At 39.2% G+C, this 25,415-nt stretch overlaps 1 protein-coding gene across 4 annotated transcripts in view; it reads left to right on the forward strand.

Moving 5' to 3' along the window:
* Positions 1 to 2,413: 2,413 nt before the first annotated feature.
* arhgap10 (Rho GTPase activating protein 10) overlaps positions 2,414 to 25,415 on the forward strand; it is a 49,820-nt gene continuing 26,818 nt past the window's right edge. For 3 of the 4 annotated variants that reach the window (XM_062432723.1, XM_062432748.1, XM_062432729.1), the window contains exons 1-13: positions 2,414 to 2,674; positions 18,415 to 18,510; positions 18,760 to 18,821; positions 20,334 to 20,405; positions 20,613 to 20,714; positions 22,280 to 22,390; positions 22,637 to 22,741; positions 23,102 to 23,231; positions 23,698 to 23,804; positions 23,963 to 24,057; positions 24,656 to 24,737; positions 24,944 to 24,986; positions 25,120 to 25,188. In XM_062432723.1, the coding sequence (XP_062288707.1) occupies positions 2,521 to 2,674; positions 18,415 to 18,510; positions 18,760 to 18,821; positions 20,334 to 20,405; positions 20,613 to 20,714; positions 22,280 to 22,390; positions 22,637 to 22,741; positions 23,102 to 23,231; positions 23,698 to 23,804; positions 23,963 to 24,057; positions 24,656 to 24,737; positions 24,944 to 24,986; positions 25,120 to 25,188 (1,228 nt within the window). In that variant the 5' untranslated portion in view covers positions 2,414 to 2,520. The remainder of the gene's footprint in view (positions 2,675 to 18,414; positions 18,511 to 18,759; positions 18,822 to 20,333; positions 20,406 to 20,612; positions 20,715 to 22,279; positions 22,391 to 22,636; positions 22,742 to 23,101; positions 23,232 to 23,697; positions 23,805 to 23,962; positions 24,058 to 24,655; positions 24,738 to 24,943; positions 24,987 to 25,119; positions 25,189 to 25,415) is intronic. The other variant, XM_062432739.1, reaches the window with a different exon arrangement.

Below are 25,415 nucleotides of genomic sequence, written 5' to 3' on the forward strand. Positions count from 1 at the left end.
TTAATCTCCCTTTCTTTACTATCTATTGTTATATTAATAACCTAAATATTATCAATGTATCTATAATTTTCTTCCATACTGCAATTTTGCTGTTTGCTGCACACACATCTATTGCTTCTGAGGTTTCTTCCATTTTCTCCCATTAAAGTGTGTGTGTGTGTGTGTGTGTGTGTGTGTGTGTGTGTGTGTGTGTGTGTGTGTGTGTGTGTGTGTGTGTGTGTGCGTGCGTGCGTGCGTGCGTGCGTGCGTGCGTGTGTGTGTGTGTGTGTGTGTGTGTAGAATTTCTTTATATGAACCGAGGAGAGAGGATGTTTTACAGATTGTAAAGCTTCCTGAAGCATTTGTGAATTGGGCAGGGTTTGGAAATGTCACAGATTACTAGTTACCCTAATTATAAATGCAATAAGTAATGTAGCTATTTCAATTACTTAATCAAAGTAATGTAACTTCTTTCATTTGATTACTTTCTAATTTTCTAACAAATGTTTTCAGCTGTTAGGGTAAGTGTACCCATTAAAACCCAGACTTTACTGCACTTAGTAGAGTATAGTTTTATAATCTTGTATGATCTTGTATCTGTCTACTTCTTTGAGTGAACATCTGATATTGTCAATCCCTGTCTGAGTTGTGCAAACGTATGCATTTGGATATGATTCCTGAGAAGAGTTATCATGTGGCGGAAAGGCAGAGTAAGGTCTTTTGGGGTCAGGAATTTCCTGTCTTTTGTGAGCCAGTCTTGTCAAGGTCCTGCTGTTGGTTCACCTGTGCCGCTAAATATTTCTTGTGGCATAAACACTTCAATCAGTTAGTGTGAATCATGTGAGTTTCATTCGCTGTCTAATTTAATTAACTTATCTGCTGTTGTGATGACGGTGAGTGGAGATTGGTTACTATTCTGGAAGATTATAGTTGCTTGCTTTCAAGTCTGTCAGCCACTGAGTTTTGGTATAATCAGAGTTTTATCCCCAGTATCCGGTTAGCCACAATTTGTACCTTTCATATATTATAAGAATGTAATGGTCCATATAATGGAGCCATATAAATGACCATATGCAGCAGACATTGACATTTGAGAATCAGATGTTGTTTAAAGTCCCCTCTGATCAAAAATGCGTTGTGCTTATTGTTACTTCTCTTGGATGTTTGAACTTCACGATTCATATGCAGTTTGACACCAGTTTTTCAAATTCATCTGCTGAAGTGGGAAAGTTTCTCTGTACTCATTAAAGAAATCTGAGTGTAAGGATTAGACCTATAAGCATGGTTTCTGACATCCAAACTAGTTTGGAGGGAAATCATGGTTCAGTTTGCAATTCACACAAAAGTGTGATGCGGAAACTTGAATGGTGTTATAAATTTAACTGTTGTCCGTTACAGTTACTGAGAAAAAATGTGTAATTAAATTACAGTTACCTACTTATGAAAATGTTGATCAGGAGGAGAGTTTTTCCTCATTTTTAAACATTTAACATGTTTCTGAATACATATATTGCTGTTTTTAATTCTTTGAAATCAATATTTTTATATTTAGTAAAAAAAATCATGACGTGGGCTTATTTGGAGCACACATGGGCTTAAATGGTGTCACAGCACCAATTAAGCTTATGCCAAAATTTTCATAAAATATCCAAAATCTACATGAACTAATGAATACATTTTCAAATGAGAAAATGGAAGAAACCTCAGGAGCAACAGAGCAGGGATCGCTCTTCCAGGACTTAGAATTAGTAATTTAGCAGGGGGTTTGAACACTTGCAGGTCATTGTATGTCAAATTCTTATTAGGAGCTGAGGCCCCTAAAAGTCTGATCCTAGAATCACCCCTGCTTTATTCACACTTTCTCTCGCTCTACACACATTTACATTTTAAATAGGGTAACTAGTAATCTGTAACCTATTACATTTCCAAAGTAACCTTCCCAATCCTGCCTGCCGTCTTAAAAAGTAAAACAAAACTGCAAAAAAAGGAGAAAGAAGCCAAATCAGTACTAACTAGTCAGCGAAACGAAGGCGGAAGTAACATGAAGAGATCATCTTGATGAGGAGACACTCTTTGTAGAAGTTGAGCTACACGCACACAGATGTCAGCAGAGTTTCTCAATCTGTCACTTTGCTAGGTGGGGTGCGTTTGATGGAGGAAGGAAAAAATTGGATAGAGCCTCAGGGACTTTCTGACAACTCCTGTGAACCGCCTTCCGATGAACACTTCACCCGACAGCGTATTGGTATCACCTTTTAACCGTGGTACCTGTTAGCTACTCTTCTCGTTGTTTGACAAGTGAGGGAACAACACCCATGTGTCAGAAGTTAAGATGCTAACCAACGCTAGCCTCGACTACTTCACATAGCTATGGTTCCTCCGCTACACTTGAAGTTACCAAAAGCGAAAGAAAGTGGTAATTTGACTAGTACTTTGTTTTAGCCACCAAGTAAGTTAAGCGACATTTGACGAAAGGGGTCGATTTTTTCGTGCTGTTAAAGAAGAAACAAACAAAAAAAACTCTTTCAATCAGTCGCAGAAATGGGACTGCACCCGCTTGAATTCAGTGAATGCTATCTGGACAGCCCAAGCTTCAGGGAGAAAATCAAGGCACACGAAGCAGAGCTGGACAAAACTAACAGGTTTATCAAAGAACTGTACAAGGATGGGAAGAACCTCATCAATGCAACAAAGCGTGAGTGTTTTTTATTATGATTATTATCAATTAAACTCAATGTTATGTAGGAAAAATCTTGATTTGTCTAGTCTCTTCAAGTCTGTCAATGATTGCTGTTTGCATTTGGTTAGTAAGTGGAGGTGCTTTAAAGTTGAAAATAGATGAATTAATTGCCAAATAATATAAGATATCAATACAAAACTTTGCCTCATAACATATTAAGTTTTTCATTAAATGATCCTGCTTTTATAAAGAAGAGTTATTCATGTTTTTGAGGAAGTATCAGTCCTAAACAAGGGCTTGAGTGTCTTTATGAGCCCCCCCTTGCTATATGTGCTCAGTCACACACCTGAGCTGGGCTAAAATGATTAGATTGTTATCTCTCTGACCTCTAGTCTCCTGGGCTGGGCTTTGTGTGTAAGGTGCTAGGTGCTGCTTACAGCCACACTTCAACACATAGTCATCAAAAATGAACTGCTGTCTTGTTGGAAAAATCACTCACAGTGTCTTTACGATGTTTTATGGTGACTGATGTTTTATGAGGTTTTTACATTTGTATTAAATGAAAAGAATGCTGTGTGTCATTTGCGCTTACTGAAAGAGTTATCGTCTAACAAAGAATGACTCTGCTGTAGTGTTGTCAGCTTGTCTCAACAGTAGTAACGTTAATATAGTTGCTCTGAGCTCTGGACTATTGCACATCTTCTCTAAAACCTTCACACACATTCATATTTAATTTAAAATGGTAGTTTGATGCACAATTCTCCCTTAAAACATATTGCAATTTTGATAACATTTCAATTAATTGTCGAGCCCAAAGCAAGGTGCTGCTTATCTTAGTCCATCTTTGTCTTTCACTAGAATCGTATCACACGATCATATTTTCTCGTAGTTTTCCAAAATTATTTCCAAAAAGTTCAAGTTCAAGTGTCTTCAAGTGTCCACAAGTAGAAGAGAGTACAAATCTTTGGTTTCGGTTCCTCCACAATGCAGTAGGGAGGGAAAATGAAATAAATATTTATAATAGTAAAAGCAGAAGTAATAGATTAGAGTATAAACAACAATAGTATAAAACATATCAGTGTATGTATTTACTGTATGATCATACACATACAGTATAATATACACATAATGAGATTTATTCATATATTATAGACGGGATTCTTGCACAACACACTTTACATATTTATAGACAGGGGACAAATTAAAGGAAAAACCAGCATAAAGTGTCTTAATAAGGTGCTGGTCCATCACACGCTGTCAGATCAGCTTCAGTGTGTCTTGGCAATGATTCGAAAAGTCTCTGAACTCTGCGAGAAGAGGTTCCTCTCAAAGTTTTTTCCTCATTTGGTGTTTTGATGATGATGCAAAATCTCTGGTGACTGTGAAGGCCGCAGCATATGACTCAAATCATTTTCATACTCCTCAAACCATTCAGTGACCCCTCCTCGTACCCTGTGGATAGAAATGTTTCATCACAGGATAAAGGTGATCACTCAAAACGACTTGGTATTGATTAGCAGTGACTCTTCCCTGCTAAGGGGACAAGTGGACCCAAACCATGCCACCAAAATGCCCCCCACAGCATTACGTAGCCCCCAGATCCCCTTACTGTAGGGGTCAAACATTCAGACCTGTACCGCTCTCTTGGTGAATGCCCATGTAGCAAGAATATGGTGAAGGATGACTCATCTGACCACTCTATCACTTTTTTTTCTCCACATCTCTGTAGACCAGTGCTTATCTGGTGCTTTTGCACCACTGAACTCACAGATGTGCATTCATCTTTGTAATGAGAGGTTTATGCACTGCAGCTCTACCATAATATCCCTCTCCATGTAATTGTCGACTGACTTTTCTTACCGACAGTCTGACCACGTCCTGCATTCACATTCTCACCTGAGGAATGTGAATGCAAGAAAAACCCTTACGTATCGCACTAATGCACGAGCATCACAGTCATGTAATGTGTGCTGTTGACCATAGTTTCTGTACTTATTTACTGATGTCTTTCCCATAGATCTAAATGCAGACGTCACTTTAGTCAAACAGCAGAGAGTTGAGTAGTCTTAGTAACTAAAACTCCTGCCGTCCAACAATGAACCCTCTTAAAGTCACTCATATCTTTTTCTTTTGCCACCTTGATACAAAATCAGAATCAACTTGGCCTGCTCAGCATTTTTACACATACCACAGAGCATGACCAGATGTTAATTACTTTATTGCACCATGCAGTGCTGCTGTGTGAAAGCATCTGCATTTATATTGTTGCTCCACTTTTTCAGGTTTTTCCTTTGATTTGTCACCATCAGTTTTCATGAGCTACCTACAAAACTAACAAAATAGTTCAGCTTTAAAGAGTTGTCTGATGTAATTTCCAGCTGCTCATTACATTAAAGACGTAGAGGAAATTGTTATTGACATTATAATATTGATTTTAACTACACTACTATCACCGAGCCCTAGGCATATTCATGCATGCTACAACATCATGCCAACGTTGTTCTTTTTAGTCTGGTTGAGCTCTGAGGATGTTGCTCGAGTGACTGAGGTCAGTCTGTTTCACTTCCTGAAATAATGGTGGTTTATTGAAGTTATAGGTGTTTCCCAATGTGGTGTACAGTGTGCTAATGACTCAGAGTGAGAATATGTTTTCAGGATTTCCCTTTTATTTAGCAGGAAGTAGTTTCAGTTTCTTTGTGGCTTTCAAGTGATGTGCTATCTAAGGATGTTATGTGTGTTAATTAAACTCTCTGTTCCCTGTTACACCACCGACAAACCTGTATTGTTGACACCAGGGAAGATCAATCTATAGATTCACTCTGTTTGTATCAGAAAAAAGCAGGACTTTTTAGACCGGTTTCTTTTTTCCTCTCTTCACTCAACTCTTCTGCAGATTTAGTCTGTTTTAGCTTGTGGTTTAATGCTGCTGTAACTCTTCCGCTTGACGCTGTCACCCTGTGCATCACTACACTTACACTAAGCTATTATTTGCATACCTGTGGCGTATTGTACCTGCTATTCTGCTCTAACCTCCCTCATTGCTGCGATTTTGCCACCAAGCTGATTTTCTGAGTTTCTTTATCACACACCCTTGATGTAAATGTAAGCTCTACCAAACTGTAAACTCTAACCCTTTTGTTCAACCAGCAGTCAGATATAGATTTGTCGTGTATAACAAAGAAAAGCATCAAATTGTCACTTTTGAGAAGCTAAAACTAGCAAATCTTTGGCAATATTTGCTTTAAAAAAAAAAATTTGATGAACAAAATCGTTGCAGATTAATTTTCTGTCAATCGACTAATTGTTGCAGCTCCGGTTATTCACCTGTGATGTATTGTGGGGGTTATACATCTCTTTCTCCAGTCTCTCCGGTTTTTGTATTCCATGTGGCACTACCAGGAAGGGCAATCTGGTCACTGGTGAACTCTGGTATTCACTGTCACTCAAGGATTAGTTGATTTTGATGCTGTGCTATGTTGGTGTAAACTGATATACAAGATCCAGTTTCAGGACAACGTGTCATGTCTTGTACATCAGGCCTTAGTTGACTGAGGCTAAACTATGCGTCACTTTTTAGCTGCTGATTCAGGCTCAAAATTAATTTTCGCAATTGTCCTGAAATCTAAAGTTTGTTATAGTAACTCGAATCATGTTATTGACTCTCTCCGGTCCAATAGGAAAGTTCTGAACACTTAATTCAATTTTAAACATCATGCAGCTTCATACTTTAACAAAACATTTGGTTCGATTGGTTTTTAGGTCAAATGTACATCAATCTCATCATTATCTCCTTCCTGCCGCCCCCCTTAAAGGAGAGGTGTTTTTAACAAGAGCAAATGCACAAATTGTGTTAAAAAGTTGTCCGTTTTTTTTTGTTCAGATCTCCTGGTGTCAAATGTCAGTATTCTTGCAGCCTCCACTGCATGCTGGTAAAAATGTCAATCAAACATGCATTTATAAACTTCTAAATAATTCATGAACGATTAATTTTTAATCACTCTTTATTTACACTGAGTTGTTATTACCCCCTATCAATAATCTTCCCATTTTATTCTAAATTGTCAAGCCGTTTGTAATGTCTGTGCCTTTTTAAATATGCAGCCGTGTGTTAACAGTCGTGCAAAACGTTAATGACAGCTGTTCTCTTGCTGTCAGTGAAATAAACTACACTTGTGTTCTTAATCTCACATAATTATTACCTCCACTACTATTAATAAAAAAAAACCTCACTAACATGACACCTCACAGACTACATTTTAATATAGTTAAGCAAAGCATCACAACTGCAATCAAGAGCTAGCAAGCACTTGATCCTAAGCTAGCTAACTTTTGGACAGACAATGTGGATTCAACTGGGAGCTGTGGGAGGAACATACCAACATGTCTTCATGGTCTTGGCTGACTGTGTGGCTTTCTTCGTGGGTCTTAACTTGCTTTACCACCGTTAGTTTTGCAGCCACTTCAGCATCTTTTGACCGCAGGCTTTTCGCTACATCAGGAGCTGACTGGGTATCCCAGAATGCATTTGCACCAACAGATAAGCCAGTATACCTGCACCAACCGCTGTGTTGGTTAGGTTGGTTTAGGCTGGAAGAGTGAGATAAATATGACTGCAGGTCACAGAATGTGCTGGTTTATTAAATATGGTCCAACACCTGCAGCAGTGGCGTCATGGTGGAGATTAAACTGTGCCAGCTAAGAGCTGCGGTAGTTTTGCTGTTAATATTATCACTTTATTAAGTTTTAGCATGAAAGTAACCATTTAGATTTCAATATGTTGTCAGTGTATCCAAACAACAACAACAATAACCTTTTATTTATTTTTTTATTGTCAAAATTGTCCCAGACAGTGTGTTGTGTCCCTGGGGTTATTTGTACAGTCCCCAGGGCAATGTAACATCTTCATGTTTGAGCACTGTTCAAAGTGTGTCCAACATATCAGATTTCAAGTCTCTTAACCCTCATTAAGCCTCGTGCTCATGAGGATATGGCCGGGAATCTCGCTCATATTCTCATGAATTCCGGAGAGTTTTCCGTCAGGAATTGATGGTCATGTTCCTATTTACTGACATTAATGAAGTGCAGACTGTGCTGTCACCCTTTAAGGACACGCTGTTGTAAATGTTGCCTGTCCCTTCTACCAAATGACTGTTTTTGACATTGTTGGATCACTGTAATTATGGGGTGGCTCCTCTCCTTGCTAATAGCAGTTGTAGAGTAACTCCAATATTATCCTACTTTCATAGCTAAATATGAAAATATTGCTCATGACCCAACTGTTACAAACAATATGAAGACATTAAACATTATGCTGCTATTTACAAAGGGTGTTTCCTACTTTATATGATATTTAATTGTTGGCAAGGGTAATTAAACTGGGTTGAGAAGTTGTAAACTGTCAAAGTTATGAATAATCACACACATTTCAGACATACTGGGCTCATATTGTGCTCGTATGTGCTCCCAGCATTAACCCCCATTGACCAGAAAGATTCTGCTGCATTAAAAAAAGACAGAATATAAAAGAAGTTATTTGCAGGTGTCTAAAAGGGATTGAATTCTGCATGATTCATGTGGTTTAATTTTCTAATATTTGTTAATATCATTGAATGCCGTGTGTCCATCTTCATAAAAGTTGGTGGACTGTGAAGACTCACTCAGACAACAGTGGAAATAAGTCTTTACTGCATTTTATAAATACATTCAAAAGTTGTAAGTAAACCAAACATCATTTTGTTACAAATAATCAAATTCCTCAACAACAACAACAACAACAACAACAACAACAAGGAACACACATTTCAGACTTTATTTAAGCACAGTGAATAAACTATAAAGTTCACATTAGCTATAACTAAAGTATAACATAAGTACATTATGAAGTAAACAGCTTTGTTCATTTACACTCTTGAAGGTGGAGCTCAGCACCAGACTAGCACTCAATACTTGGACATTACTCTGATAATCTCGTCTCCTGAGAGTCTGACCCTTCTCCTCTTTATAGAGATCATAGAAAACAGCTCAGCAGTCCTTTTTTTCTTTAGTGTTTGTGGTTTGCAGCTTTGAAGCTGATAAAGTAGTCTAGCTGGATGAACTTGTTTGCTCAGACAGTTGTTTGTGATTTGAGAGTTGATGTGGGAAGTAAAAGCTGTGTAATCCCCTATGTATATGATGGTCACTGTCAGCTTTATAATAAGATCTAACACTCAGCAGTGGTGTAAAAATGGTTGATTTAACATCCCAGATTTGGTCTCCTTTTTAAAACATGTCGTTTTTCAAGAGTTCAAGAGGTGTGTGAGAAAATGCTTTACATTACATTTGACCTCACAATGATCTGGTTCGGAACGTGCAAAATCCGTCTGTCAGTCTATCAGTAACTGCCTCCACTCCTATGGCAGGGAGGATGTCCCATTACGGAAAGTCCTTGGTTCGGGGAGGAAACTTTAAAGCGGGGCCCTGGGCCAGAAAGCTGTGACATGGAAGTTGCCCACTGGAGGAGCAACATGCAGATGTGCTTCTGTTTCAGAGGGTTTCCTCCACAGGAACTGTGTCCTGTCTGTGCCCCTTCAACTGCCCTTCACTGTTGTCCTTAGCAAATGTTTTTATTTGCAGGTCTGGAAAGTATGAACTCTATAGAGTTTCATAGTATAGTTCATCTTAACAGTACACACCAACCAGCTTCACCAGTGTGATTGTATCTTTTGTATTTTGCAATTATCTGAAAAGTGAAGTTGAGCAGTTGAGTTGCTTTGGGGTCAAACATTGTCATTCCCACAGCTGGACTTCCTCTAGTGAACTGACGAGTTGGCTCATTAAACAAAACTTTTTATATCACTTTCTCCTTTTTTTTCTCTTCTTTTTTTTTTTTTTCGCGTCACTACACGTTTCACTTTGAGAAACCAGCTTTGGTAGGGTCTTTTTCTCATTGGCAGATGGGTTTCAGAGTAGACTGCCATGGTGTGCTTTGGCTCACTGCTGCTCTCTTGTAATCACATTATCGTTTCTGCCAAAGAGCCACATCACAATCTTTCATTAAAATCGTATTAATACATGACGTGAAGTCATGTGGGAGGTACGCTTTTTCTCTCACTCCAGAAAGAACATGGCCAACTATCAAAGTGATAGTGTATTTGCTAGATGGCACGATGTTGCTGCTGGGGATCCATTTGTTGCTCAAGTGAATGTGGAGAATTATCAGAGACCTTTTTTAATACTTGATGTGCCGTAACGGTTTTGATATTTGCCAACAGAATACACCGATATCATATATCCATGATTAGCCACTTGGCCTTTATTGACAAGATGCGGTTTGGCGTAGCCTCACCCTACAAACCCGCTTTGAGAGTCAGGAAGTCATGAATGAAGTAATGCATGCTCTGTGGCTGGGGTGACAGATCACTGGGAAGGGATGGGTGTGGGTAGGCTCTGTTGAGGGCAAAGGTGGGAGCAGAGTGGAGCAGCGATTCAGACTGGAAAAGATGGGAGAGTGGAACAGGAAGGGCTGTGGAAAGGCACAGCATGTAAACGCTGGCCGCTCTTTCAGGGCTCGGACCAGGCAAGCTCTGACCTAAGTGGCACATCTGATGAGACTGTAGAAATCATAACAAACAACACTTCATCAGGCGCCAGCGAATACACTATGGACATCTTCAGCAGCTGAACTTTGACATATACATACCTTTTGTGGTTTGTTTTGAGGAAAACTTTTGAAGCAGTTCAAGCACATTATTATTACAGCTTTAAGATATACAGTGAGTGAAAAACAAGCTCAAATAGTAGAATAGTTTTGGCACAGTAATCGTTTTTGTCCGGTTTTATCATCAGAGAACAAATTATGAAAGTTTCCAATATTTGGAAGAAGAACTAAACAATTATTGGATTAACCTTATTGTTGATAAACAGAAAATGAATTGACATATTTAATAATTGTTTAGGTAATTTATCAAGTACAACACCAAAAACTTCAATGCCATTAAATCAAACTTTTCTCTTTTTTTTTTTTGCTATTCGTCAGACACAGCATTTTGAAACATTTCAAAACTTATGATTGACATTTCTCATAACAGTATATTTTGTAAACAGTTTATAGAGTTGGAAAATCTACAATAGGTTAGTTGATAAACATAGTGGCTGTAATAGCCTTTAATTTTTATTCTGTATACACCTGTTGCACATTGTCTTTGTCTTTTTGTGACAGTTGTCTTGTTGATAAAAGGCTAAGCTTGAGTGACTGCTGTTTTGATCTGTGGTGCTCCACAATAACTAAAGTCTTGTGGTGAAGTACCTTCCCCATTGTGTTCTCTATGTTTTTCTAGCCACGTCCTCTGAATAGGGGCACCAGTGTTTATGTCACATAGGCAGGCTTTTTTTCAAATTTTTCCTATTACAGAAAAACCTGGCCTGTAATATCAGATGGATGTAAGGTGGGGTTTGTATTACTCATACTCTAAAGCCAGTAGACTGCAGTCTCTGGTTTTCTGCAGAGAAACTAGCCAAGTTTGACAGTTCCCAGGTTTGCTCTGAAATGCCTTCCTTTAAAAGGCAAAAAGCAGGCGAAGCCTTTGCCTTGGACTCTTGTGTGCCCTTGTGTGTGTGGTATTTCTATCTTGTGATAGTTCTTTCCTTTAAGACAAAGACTATCTTTTCAATCTGTTACGCAGACCTCTCATCTGACACTTTTGTTTATTGCTCTAGTGACTGTATCCAGTTGATCAACACTGTTCGAACTTCAATTGACACTGTGCAGGGACATGAATGCAGTCACTATTTTTTTTCCTCCTTCAAATGTTGCCTGGCGTTGATTAATGCTGGGCCCCCTTGTAACGGGCTAACATTCATTCTTGATGTTTTATGTAATGAAGTGCACGCAGCTTGGCCTCATATCCTCCCATATTAACTGTCCACCCTGCAGTGAGTTAAACATGCATGCAGCATGTGTAATCACATTGTGAATGGGTGTGATTCTGTACACACTTTTGTGCACAACACTCGCATATGGCTCTAATAAAGAGACTGCAAATCTGTCCATTGACATCACTGTTCTTGGAGCACACACTAATGGTCCACAGTGACGTGAGACTTTGATCCAAAAAACATGAGTTGATAAGGAACAATCCCGGGTGTAAACACAATCCAATAGTTACAAATGATTTGTATTGATTAGTTCTGCGATAGAGTAATAAAAATTGTGTTATCCTTATCACAGCTTTATGAATGTGTATAATAGTGGATTACTGTCTGAATTTCATCAGCTCTTCAGTCTCTTTTACTATACAGTGACACTAGATACTGGCCAGGCTTTACGTCAGACACAATATAGTTTGCTGAGGCTTTGTTCAGGTGTGTCACGGTTCATTGTAATGCTGTCCAAACATGTTTTTACTATCTGGGGGAGCAGCTGAAGTTTCCACTCTATATTAATGTGTGTTGTGGGGTAATATGAGTCCTGCATGTGACCAATAGAGCTCCATAATGCCCAGCACGGATTATGTGACTTTCAAAGTCTTCTGATCTCTGTAGTAATCACACCAGACAACTTTATGTCTTGTAATTGGGAATCTTGAAGTCGTAGTGGTTTGCACTCTACATGACAGGAGGTCACACATTACAAGTTTTTTCACCAGAAGGAATCCTCAATGAGTCTGTCTGGTCTCCAAACTGTGTTTTGACATGAAAACACAACCAAGAAGTGACAAGAGAAATGCTGCAATACCATGTGTGAGGCAGGACAATAAGCGATCTAACTTGTTTGGGCAAAAAACAAGAAAAGATTATGGGTGAGATAATGGATTTGGATACGTCAGGTTTCCCCTCAGCCCGTGTCTTGTGCTCTCATTGGCTGTAGCTCGTCACTGCCCTCATTGCCAGTCACAACAGTTTTCACACTACAGGATTTGGACTCACCAACAGGTCCAGATATTAGGCTTGCTTTATCTTTCGGGCGTCTGCGATGCATTAGCGAGTCTCTCGGATCACATCTTTGAACAGTTCACACAAAGCGATGAGGCGGCATTTTGCAAGTGCTGAGCAAATGCCGGTTTGCCTCTGATCTGGCGCTCATGTCGTTGATACTCAAAAACTGTCAGCGAGTGGAAAATCAGGGCTACAGTCATGTAGTGTGATCTCTGTATAAGGCACACTGATTATCCATCAGGCTAATAGAAGCTAAGAACTCAAACAGAACTTAAAGGCATACTATGCAGGATGTGTTGGTTGTTGTTTGTAAGCACACAGCATTCAAAGTTGGCCCTTCCTCCCCATCTTAACGAGCAAACGAGAGAGAGCAGTGGTGCTCGAGTGAGCTATAGAGTGAATAAAGAGAGGGAGCAGTGCTGTCAAGCACAAAGACATGAATCAGATAAATTAAATGTTATTTTCTGATTGTATCATGGTGGTTATTAAGCACAAATAAACATGATACCACACCTCAGTACAACCCTGCGGGAAGGTGCTGCAATGGTGGATTTTGTGTATAGGCAGCCAAAACTCAGCCTCGCCCTTGTTCAAACAGACACAGAGACCTGTTGTCTTCATACATCCATGACACAGAGAGCAGAGGACAGGGACGGAGACAGCTACGTATCCTGGTTGCTACGCTATGAGTCCCTCCCTGTGTGTTGTAATTGACTGGGGACTAAACACCTACTGTCCAAAGGTTGACACCCAGTAACGCCCCGAAACAAGCAAGTAATAAGAAAATAAAAGGGCAGGGTCTCTGTAGATACATATCCCGCCACACACTTCTAGCGTGTTATAAGTGATGATTGAGAGGTATTACTTTTGTACGAGTCTATACATTGTTTTTTCCTTTTTTCTTTAAGGAAAATCCTGCATAATATGCCTTTAACATGCTACTACCACAGCTGTTACTAATACCAACACATGCATACTGTATGTGATGCTCGATTCTTGTCTGACATGGAGGGGGAAACATTTAAATGTAAACAAAGAAAACTGATAACAAAGCCAAGCAAAAGCAGTACCAGTATAGACGATAGACATGAATAGTTGAGACACCGATAATAAAGTAATATTCAACATTTAAAATAGCTTTTCTATTAAAGGGTTTTAAGCAGGGATTTAAAATACCACAGACTGAACTTCGCTGAGTTCCTCTGGCAGACTGAAAGGCATCGGAGGCCAGACACCTTGTCACTCTTTCTTTGAAGTCTGGATATAAGGATCACTTGAAGGGCAGACTATTGAGTTACAGCAATTAAAGTAAACGTTATATTTTTAAAAGGGGTATATTAATGAAAAACAGACAAAACCATAGTTGAGGTGCTTTCAGGCAACATTGGCAAACCTGACAAAGAATGTTTAAGATTTATGAATGGAGAATAATATATTAGAGATGAATAATGATTGAAAGTAGTCAAAAGAGGCTTCAGCAGTCAGCTGTTTTAGCAAGGATGGTTAGCAAGAGGTTTTGTCATAGTTCGCCTGACTAGATTATTTTACCACTGTAGTAAGTTATACAATGAGGTTCATAAAGGATTTAATATGGTTAAAGGTATCACGGTTTGAGTATGTTACTATGGGCCTGTTACAAAGAGGATTTTGTGCTGTTAAAACTGTTTTTATTCTGTGAAATGGCTCATAAAAAGAGGAAATTCAAATAGTGATACTATACTAGCCAAATTCTCAACTCCAAATACTGTACCTTAGTGCATAATGTTTGACAAGGGGAAAATAAAAACATTAGCAGTGGTGAAATATGATAATAGTGGTTCAGTCAGTAGGGGTCTTATGTCAGGTGTTCAAAGGTAAAAGATACCAGTTTAAAACTAAGAGAGGTACTAGGTGAACTACTCCCATTTCTTACTGCTTACGGCTTACTGGACTTTTTAAAGTCCACTAAGCTTATAGAGGTTATTCTAGAGCATGTCACTATAGTTTGTGTTGTCTGCAGTTATTCCATGCACTGAAAATTAAAGACCAGAGTGACCAGAGTCACCTTTTATGGAGTTGCACACCCTGGTCTGGATTCTAGCTCTCTGTGTGGTTTAGATTCCTCTTAGATTTACAGTCAGTTCAAAGTAATTGCTATGTTCAGTTTACAAATGTTTGCTCCCAAAATAATGAACTGACAGGCTTATATTTGCCATACCTTTATTTTGAAAAAATGCCTGCAACCCTTATTAAACGGCTCCCCCATAACACTTCATCAGGTTGTGTTTACATCAGTTGGAAGCCATCTGACAGATTTTTTTTTTGCCAAAAAGCAAAAAGCTTTTTTCAGTTTATTAGCAATGTATAATATGCTGTATAAAATTATTGGGTGTGGTTGACATTAGTTTATATTATAAGTTTGTATTCTAAACTAGCGTCTAATAAATTAATGCAATGACTCAGGTCTGGTTATGGGCTGATAATAATACGGCATCCCAAAACACTCCCCATCTCTTTGACACCAAACTACTATTGTTTGTCAGTGTCTCTTAAAGGTATACTATGCAGGAAACACACATCATTCAAATTTGGCTCCTCCTCAGCAGTGGTGGGCGACCTAGCTAGAGAGCGAATGACGAGGGCGAGCAATGTCAGCGGGAGTAAAGCCGTAAACCAGAAAAGTAAATGTTGCATGCATGCTATGCGTGTGTGTAGCTCAGCTCCACCCTTCGTCAAGCAGACACACAGACCTGCAGCTCTTTATAAATCCATGATACAGAGACAATGAGCAGAGCAGAGGAGACAGACGGAGACAGCAATGTAATTTGGTTGCTACACTACGAGTCCTGGCCTCACACCTTGTACTCTGAGGCAGAGGGTGGGGTGTCTGCAGATAAATACACTGCTACACACCTCTAGTGAGTCATAAGAGACGATTGAGAGGGATTATTTTGTATGAGTCTGTACATTGTTTTTTTTTTGTATTTTTAAAGGAAATCCTCCATAGTATACCTTTAAATTTAACTTTGCCAGTGGCTTATTTCGTTGTTAACCACGTCTATGTGTTGTCTGAGGAAAAGGACAATTATTGACTTTCTCTTGTCTTGATTAATAATCTAAAGTCAGGCCTGTGCAGCATCTTGTAGAAGTTCACAAGCCAAGAAAATGAAGTATTATAATCCATAAACAAGTCATTAATCCTCTTGTTTTGCTCACTGTCATTAGAAGATATTAGCTACGTTCATGTTGACAGATAGCCATGCATTTCTTCTTCTTCTTTCTGTTTAAACAATTACCTCATGCTCAAGAAAAGAAAGAACATTTCCTCCAGGTGCTATATTAAGACCTGCTCACAGAGCAAACAGTTGTTAATACTGTCACATACAAGCTGTTCCATTGTCTGTGGTGAATCTCTTAGCTTCCTGTAGTTCAATGACTTAAACAAATTGGCCATAGGAGTCGAGTACAGGTATTAACTTGGCCCGATTTTTTTGTTTTGTGTTTGTTTAGATCTGAGATGGAGCTGAAGAACAGCTAAAAGTGCATTTGAAATAACTGTTTGAAATACATTACTCAGGCAGAAGCTATCCCCTTTGTGCCAGACTCAGGCAGACAGACATTGTCCAACACCTCTCACATGTTTGGGCTTTGGGCCCTACCGTAGATTTAATCCATTGCATGTGTACACACACTGCTCAGAGAATCTGGAGTGTGTAAGCAGCAGGATAGCCACGAGTTGACATTAACAAGTAATAGAAAAGCAGCTCAAACAAATGAATTAAAAAAGTGAAAGTACTGGATTGTTGCTCTATGTTATTATGATTCTTGGAAATGAACCCCATTTGCAAATGTAGAAGTAATTGTTAATATTGTGAGCATTTTTGTTTCTTCCTGCATAGAAAATGTAGGCACCTGCCTTAATCATATCTTGTATCACCTTTACCAAAAACTGACTTTAAAGGCAATAATAGAATCTATTTTGGGAATGAATGGCCCAATGGACTAAGACACCATGTTATCACAATGTGTTGTAGTTTGTAGTTTGAATCGGACTGGGCACCTGGGTTGCTTGTCATCCTCCTTTCTCTCTCTACCCTCTGTCTCTATTGTGCACTATCAAATATGCCCCCCAAAATATTTAAATAGTAATAATAATTTAAAAAAATCATGCATTTGCATTTTGACAACTGAAATTGCAATTCCATAACCATGCAAATTTAGTGCAACGTAAAAAGGCAGCAAAGAATGACTGGCTTATAAATGTTGGTCATTAAAATTAAGCACATAGACTTTTCACAGCAGACATTAAGCCTTTTCAGCAAGCCAGCATTCACAATAGCAGGGCCCCCTGAATTGGTCTGGTCTGATGGTAGATAATGTTAGGCTATTTAAGGATATTAATACGCCATTTACTGTAACCTTTAGAAAATGAGCATGCTAACATAAGAATGTAAACATGCTCACAGCTACAGTAGCATGCTCATCTCTGTTGCTTGCAGCAGAGGTCTAATGGATGATTTAGCCTGCAGTTAGTTCTTATTTGACTTTTTCCAAAATTGTAAAACACAGTGCACATGCTCAACAAACACAATGTGATTGGCTGACCTCTTAACTATCCCAACAACGCAAATTTGCCAAAGATTTATGATTATTTTAAATATTTTGTTGATTGCTGAAATAAGAAGAGAAAGTCAATATTTACAGCTTATATTTTTACTTTGCTACGTTGGGGTGTTTGTCAGACTTCAGTCTGGGCTCTGGTAAATTCTTAATTTCTCTGCATTTTTAGCCTTGTTCAGACTTGAACATTTCAGAAACCATTTGCTCAAATGTTAGGAAGTATTTGCTCAAACCACTCAGAAAGAAAAAAATCATTATAAGCCATAGCTCTACATTCTAGCCAGCCTGCTACAGTAATGCCTTTGTAGCAGTTACAGATGCTTAAAAGAGTCTGAGAGTTGTTTGGAATGGTTTAGCCTGGTTGATTGTTCCCCATAGAGTCCCAGCCATCTGTCAAATCTAATGACACTGCTCCTCTGTATACTGCTCATAGCTCCAGTCTTAAAATACCCCTGCCACATTCTGTCATGCTTCCCTCGGGACTGCCATAGGTCAGAAATCCCACCTCGGGGAATCTCTTTACTGTTTGAAAATAGATTTGTTTTGCTTTATTTACTGATTTGCAGGCGGAGTGTGGACTTCAACAGCATTTATTCACCTCTCAAAATCAGAAATAGTGATTCTGCAGAGATCCATGAGGCTTTACATGTATACTGTGTGCTGTCTGAGAGCACAATCACACCCATTTGCCAAACTGTTGCTTTTTTTTAAATCGAGTTATTAAATATATAGATGTGTATTTATAAACAATAAATTCAACATTAAGGCAGTAGGTAGTTTGTGGAAATAATTGCTAACAGAGAAGAATTTAAATAAGACTTAAATTAGTTTAAATTGTGCTGAGAAAGATAAATAGGAATATGAATTAGCAGCATTATACTAGTTCTTTTCTCATTAATTGTGTAAGCTACGACTTGCTCATAGATGATTAACTAGAGGTGACATGTGGTACATGCCCTCCTGGCATTGTTAAGGTTTGCAACAGGATGTAACAGACTATAGTAAAACAGGATGTTTGCAAAGTGGTTAACTGCGCGATACATCAGGCCTACTTTCAAAATAGCTTATAGTGGTTTACCTTTTCAAAAATGGTTTTCTAGTACAATATTTTTATAATGTAGTCTTTGTAGACAAAATGTTCTTCTTCAGACTTGTTGACAACACGCTATAATCATATTAAGCATTCTCCCTCTTTTTTAAATGTGCTGTTTTTAATGTTTCTCATAATTGAAATTTTCTTTCAGAGCTTGGGATGGCACAGCGAAAGTTTGCCCAGAGCCTGGGAGAGTTTCAGTTTGAGTACATCGGAGATGCAAAGACAGATGATGAGAAATGTATTGGTAAGTATGGTGTCACCGCCTCGCATGATTGAAACTAACCACTAGTTGTGTTACCACCAAGGCAGACATAAAACTGTAAATGTTTGTTTACGGTTCTTTCTCAAGCAGCAAATTAAGAACAGTTTTTTGGTGCGCACACGTGGTGGGAACAACTCATAATCATGTCTTTTGGGCTGCATGTGTAAGCGAGTGGGAGAGTGAAACAGGATGATTGCATTTATTACTGTGTTTGGATTTTTTTTTCTCCAGATGAGTCTTTGCAAGAGTTCGCGTCATTCCTCAAGAACCTTGAAGACCAAAGAGAGCTGATGGTAAGCACAACCAGTCCAAACCTGCTTAAAAGCCCGGGGAAATACCTGTGTGTGTGTGTGTAGGTGTGTGTGTGTGTGTGTGTGTGTGTGTGTGTGTGTGTGTGTGTGTGTGTGTGTGTGTGTGTGTGTGTGTGTGTGTGTGTGTGTGTGTGTGTGTGTGTGTGTGTGTGTGTGTGTGTGTGTGTGTGTGTGTGTGTGTGTGTGTGTGTGTATGTGTGGTGTTAAGCACTTGAATTGTTTAACTGTGTGTGTGCTTGCACTGTGTGTGTGTGTTTCCAACCAGCCTACACCTATTATTGCCCATATTTGGTACTTGCATCTATTAATGTCTAACTCTGTCATCCACCAGAGATCCCAACAGGCACATGTAATGTCATTTTCTCTAACGTACAGTGCAGCTACATAATTCAGTAGGCAGAGAAAAACAATTTCCTAATGGGTGGATACTTATTGATAGTGTTGGAAGAGTTCCTCTCCTTCTGCCTGTCTAAGGGTCACTGCTTCAGCACCTGCCTGGGAGTGGCTGCAGAGAGGACAGGAGTGCATATCCACGTTATTACACTGAAGCTTTAAATACCTATATAGATCATATAAGCTACTGCTGGCAACAAGGTTCACAACAATACAGCACATTATGACACACCAATATAAAAACTAGCTACTGCAAAAAGCCCAGTTAAAGTCGCTCATGTACTGACCACAGACATTGCACATCTGATACGAAGGAAGTTACAACATTCTTAAATGATGCCTGACTGAATTTATGAGAGTGAGTTATGTACCACCACCCTAAGGTGTTAAAAGTTTCACATTATGTACTGCATGCCCTGTGGTTTATTTGTGCTGAATGTTGCATGCATCTTTGTCATTTGAAGATTTCTAATAATTTAGTAATACTTCAGGGGGACAAATTAAGATAAAAACATCTAATACATGTAAAAACTCTTCTTTGGACACTTTACAGAGTTTCCAACTTTTAATAAACAGCCATTTTCTTGTAATGTCTGTCTCTAGTGTCTGAGGTTAGGCAGTGAACCAGTCATCAGTAGCTGACTTTAGATGACTGCTTTAGCGCCAGGCACAGACCATAATGGTAAACATGATGCTCAGCAAAGCACAGCACTGTTCAGCACATTGGGATGACATCACAGTGCAAAGTAAGGAAAAGTAGGATGGGCATGCAGGCACAGACATGTCCTGCAGCCAGCACAGCAGAAACACTGGAAGAAAGGAGAAAAATACACTCACCTTGTTAATACAGTATTGCAGGACAAAAATAATCTTAGTAAAATAGTTATGTAATGTCTGTTGTGTAATTTAGCACATCAAGGCCGGTAAGGCATCAGTCAGAAGGCAGCTGCCCTAGAGGCCAGGAAACTGTATTCAGCTGCCACTCTTCACTAGAATCAACAAACATTAGAACATGTCGTTGTGTCATATCAAATATTAATGGGCTTTGTCATTGAGTTAAGCAATAATGAAGGCAAGACTTCTGTCTCTGTTTCTGTCTAGATGAGAAACATCACGGAAACCTTAATGAAACCCCTCGAGAAGTTCAGGAAAGACTACCTCGGCACAGTAAGGGTACTGTATGATGGTTACTTGCCTCTTCCTAATATGTTTTGTAGCTCTTACCCGAATAATAATTATTAAAGATTACTGTGAACGTTTGGGTGCTAGTACAAAATTAATTGTGCTACATATATAGCTCTGATCTCCTCACACACCAAGAATAATCTAGTATTTTGCTCTTCTTACATGCTTGTACTTCTTCTGCTGCACTCTTTCAAGGCGGAAAGAAAAAAGTATGAGAAGGAAACTGAGAAGTATTACAGCTCTCTGGAAAAGCTTCTGAATATGTCGGCAAAGAAGAAAGAGCCACAGCTACAAGAGGTACTGGTCTTTAACTAATCTCCCTGACAGATATGTCAAATTCAGAACAGCAAATCAATTTTGACAACTAAACGGATGGAAAACAGTATTAAGTTTGCTTTGGGAATCCCTGTTTTGGTATTTGTCTTTGCTGCTGTGGGGAAGAACCTTGCTGCAAAACTGTTGGTCTGAGGGAGTTTCCACTGACGTGCCTTGCAGCAACAGTTTTCCTGGCTTGTTTGGAAAGGAAATGTGTACTTGCTTGTACTATACTACCAAGGTCATCCCTGGTTGATGTAGTTTGTGCAACAAGCCATGCTGCAGTGTACCACGAGATGAAAATCTAAAATCTGGGAATAAAGCGACCTCTCACTGAACAATGTGATCAGTGAGAGGTCTGCGCTATTCCGTATAGCCATGTAAGGCTTACCCATATGTTGTATACACCAAGCAGAGAGGACACTTGTAACTGTTAACATTATGACTGCAGGCTGCTCAGTCTGTTCTGACTCTTGTGACATAAGGGTCTGAGGTACCAACACAGATTGCTATCAGACTTGAATAAATAGAACCAGTGATTCATTCAGAGCCACAAGAGTCATGAACTTCATCAACACTGCATCAGTTGTTACAAGTCAACCCACTAAACAGTAGCATACACAAAGAAAAACCACTTGATCTCACTTATTTCAAAACTAATATGTATATTAATCAACAGTTGACATAAAGGAGACTGAGACAATCATGTTGTACTTATTACACTTAAGACTGTTCTACGGAATTAAATGCAAGCTACTTTTTGCGTTAATATCTAGTCATCAGAGCTTCCTCTATATTATGACCAGCCAGCTCTGTTACATTGCAACTCTTAGTTATCATCTACGTCGTTACTTTGTAATTCTTAGATAGATATTGTACATTTTGGGACAACACAGTTGTCACCTTATGGCAAGAATGACTTTAATCCACTGGCTGGCTGGAGCTTTTGTATTTTGAATTTGCCCCCCAGTAGCTCTGGTTCCCTTCCATGGTCCAGGTTACATTAATTGGGAACTCTATGTTGCCCATAGCTGTGAGTTTGAGCATGTTGTCTGTTGATACATGCCAGCCCTTTGATATCCAGCCTCTAGCTCAAACTGAGCTGGGATAGGCTCCAGTATGCATGCGACCTTGCAAAGGACAAGTGGGTACAGGTAATAGATGGACAGTATTGTAATTCTACCACTGCTACTTATGTCTGCCCTCTTTCAGTATCTTTTGTGTGTGTGTGTGTGTGTCTTTTTCCTTATCCAAATTGAGGATCTAAGCATATTGGGTCTCATATGTTGAACAGATTGTTAAGTCCTCTGTGACAAACTTGTTATTTGGGAACAAATAGACCCAGAAGTTAACCAGAAGTATGATCAACATTTGATAGAGTGCCACCCAACTACAGTTTGTCTTCTGTGGGAATTTAATGCCATAACATGAAATGCCTCCAGCCTAAAATTGCACCATATAAAAATCTACCAAGATCATAACGTTTCTCCTTTGCTTCCACGCATCTGTCTGATTACACTCATCGTGTGTGTTTTCCGCCTCTTCAGGCAGACGTCCAGGTGGAAATCATGAGGCTGCACTTTCAGGAGGAGTCGCTTGACTATGTGTGCAAACTGCAGGAAATCCAGGAGAGAAAGAAGTTTGAGTGTGTGGAGCCGGTGAGTGACTGACCAGAGTGGAAAGTCAATGCTGATGTGGCTTGTCTTCCATATTAAGAAATAGCAGGGGGCAATATAGGATACAACTTGAGTTTAAGGTTCTGTCTTACTGGATAATGACTACACCAACTATACCATCATAATCTAATGTGACGTAATGTTTCAGACAATAGTCTTTCTCTTTCACTTGCTGAGTCCTAGATTATCATCTCTTATCTGTTTTCTCCTGTATTGTTCCCTGTTCAGATGCTGGCCTTCTTTCAAACAGTCTTCACCTTTTATCACCAAGGCTATGAGCTTGCCAAGGACTTTGACCATTATAAAAAAGAACTGCAGATCAACATTCAGAATGTAAGTAATATACATGTTTAATGTGTCTCTAAATTCTTTAGACTAAACAGTGGAGCTGGATAACAGTGATACTCAGCATGCTTGTATGCTATTTGTGCCTTGAAAATAATAACATACAGTGTGACCACTAGTTTGGTTTCTTCTGTCCTGCCACTGTCATTGCACTCTTTGCCCTGCTTCATTTTTAGCTTAATTCGACTCCTAATTATTCAACCAGTGTCATGGGGGTAAAGGGTTTTTCAAGTTGTACTCATAAGTTTTGATTTGCAGTGACCTCACAGTAGGGGGTCATCCTACCCTAACCACTGAGTATCAGGAAATGACTTAGCAGTTTGTGCGGTTGCTTCTCCTCTCTTCCAGACAAGGAGTCGATTTGAAGGCGCACGGTCGGAAGTGTACGAGCTGATGAAGAGGATCAGAGAAGCACCTCAAGACTACAGACAGACCAGCGCTATCAGCTGTGAAGGCTACCTCTATGTACAAGAAAAACGTAAGATGTGTTTTTGTACTACACTTGTTTATTGACAAACATTACAAACTTACAAATAAACACCTTCCAATATAATAGACATAGACAGTTGATGAGAGAGCACTTGCTTAACACTTTAATGACTTTGATACATACAGTAGGTTTCAGTGACACTATTTAAAGGGATGTTTGGAGAGACTAGTAACACTTCTTCATCTTCATGGTATGAACAAAACAGGCAGTAGCAGTATTGATTTAGTGTGATTCCTCAGGGTAATTTTAGGTTGTTTTTTTTTTTTTTTTTACCTGAAGTGTCTACCTGCTGTGAATGTTTTCACTAAAACTACAGACTTCATTTTTTTATGCCACTCCACATTTTACTTGCTGACTACATGGTGTGTTAAGAATCTTACACGTCAGCCTGGAAAAGCCTGTGCCTGCAACTTTACTTTTTGTCATGTGTCACATCTGGGCTTTCTGTTTCTAGGGCCACCTCCATTTGGTTCAAGTTGGGTCAAGCGCTACTGCATATTTGTCAAAGAGCAGAAAATCCTGCACATGGTGACCTTCGATCACAGATCTGGTGGGAAAATTGTGAGTAGTCATAGAGTGGGTGTGTCATGTCCCACATTCTTTATATCCCAACTGGCTTCACTTTGCAATTTTTAATTTTTTACATAATGACATGCCATCTCTGTAATGTTTTTTTTGTCACAGAAAAACATTCTGAACCGTAATTTCTTATTTTTCAGGGTGAGACAGAATCTATTACGCTCAAATCCTGTCTCCGCAAAACGACAGACATGTTGGACAGGAGGTTCTGCTTAGAACTCGACATAACAGACCGGTACATCACTTATGTAACATTGTTCCTCAGACACACTGATGATGTTTGCAGTTGAAGATATTGATTTACATTACATCAGAAATAACCCATGGGTGGATCTTTCAGGAACACAATGCAACATTTTCATAGGTGCCCTTACAGCACATATATTATCTTCTGTGATATTCCAAATTAGCTACAGATTTTAGCTCCACGTGCTTGTTGCAGAGGGCAGGATATTTTTATTTGGAGGGCTGCCCTCACACACTTTGCTGGGAGGATTTGTCACACCCTGCTGTGCCCTCCTGTAATAGAGATCTCATTTTGTCACACAACTTAAGTCAGCCCTGCCCCTTTTCTGTAGTATTAATAGAAGAGCAATACCCCAGATTTAGTATGGAAATTCAAGTCCACACATCCATTCTGACTGTGATGAGTAAGCTTATACCAATCTGGTCTCACACGATTGTACGTCTCCTAAACCAGCTGGGCTGACAAATAGGGCTCATATTTGCAAACCCAAGGTGCAAGTGCCCTTGGGAGCAGGTTTCTCTTCTGTTTCACAGAATGATAAGCACTTTACGTTTTCACTTACCTTACTTTACTGCTTCTTTCTCAGACCGGGGACAGTACTCACAGTACAGGCCTTGTCTGAGGATGACCACAAGTTCTGGATGCAGGCGATGGGTGGGAAGGAACCTGTGAGTCAGCTGCCTCTACTATGTCATCATCTACCACTCACACTTGGCTCATGTAGTCCCACTGTATTGTGTTAGACTGACATCAATATAATTCTTTATATTATATCATTTTGGCTTATGCCTGCACTTCATGTCACGTGTGTCGAATGTTGAGCGCTTAACCTGTACTAAACCATGATGATGTAAGTTGTTGTTATTTTTAACAGATTGGATCATATCTTGGGAGGACTTTGTCTAAAGAAAGAGGAAGTAAGTATCAAAATGTACTAGACTATGATTTTCTATATTTCAAACACAGTTTTGTGGCCCTAAAAGAATAACATTAAGTTGCATGAGAAACTTAATAAACATTTAAAGGGTTGTTGTTTTCCTCCTCCTGCAGTTGATGCTCAGCTGGATGATGTGGGTTTGGATTTTGTGAAGTCCTCCATCAACGCCATAGAAACAAGAGGTGAGCTTTAGACTTCGATATGGAAATATGGAAACGCTCATTTGATATCCATTAATGCATTACAAGGTGATGAATGTGAGGCAATTCAACACAGTAATTGGTGGATAGGTGCAGGTATTGGGGGTACAGTATCTTTATCTGTTCACAAGGGGGCAGACTTGCTCCAATAGTAAAACAAATGGCTGACTGGCAGGTTCTGCAGGCAGCATTATAATACGAATGCCTCT

Source organism: Scomber scombrus, chromosome 2 (genome assembly GCF_963691925.1).
Source record: "Scomber scombrus chromosome 2, fScoSco1.1, whole genome shotgun sequence".
NCBI classification, from domain to species: domain Eukaryota; kingdom Metazoa; phylum Chordata; class Actinopteri; order Scombriformes; family Scombridae; genus Scomber; species Scomber scombrus.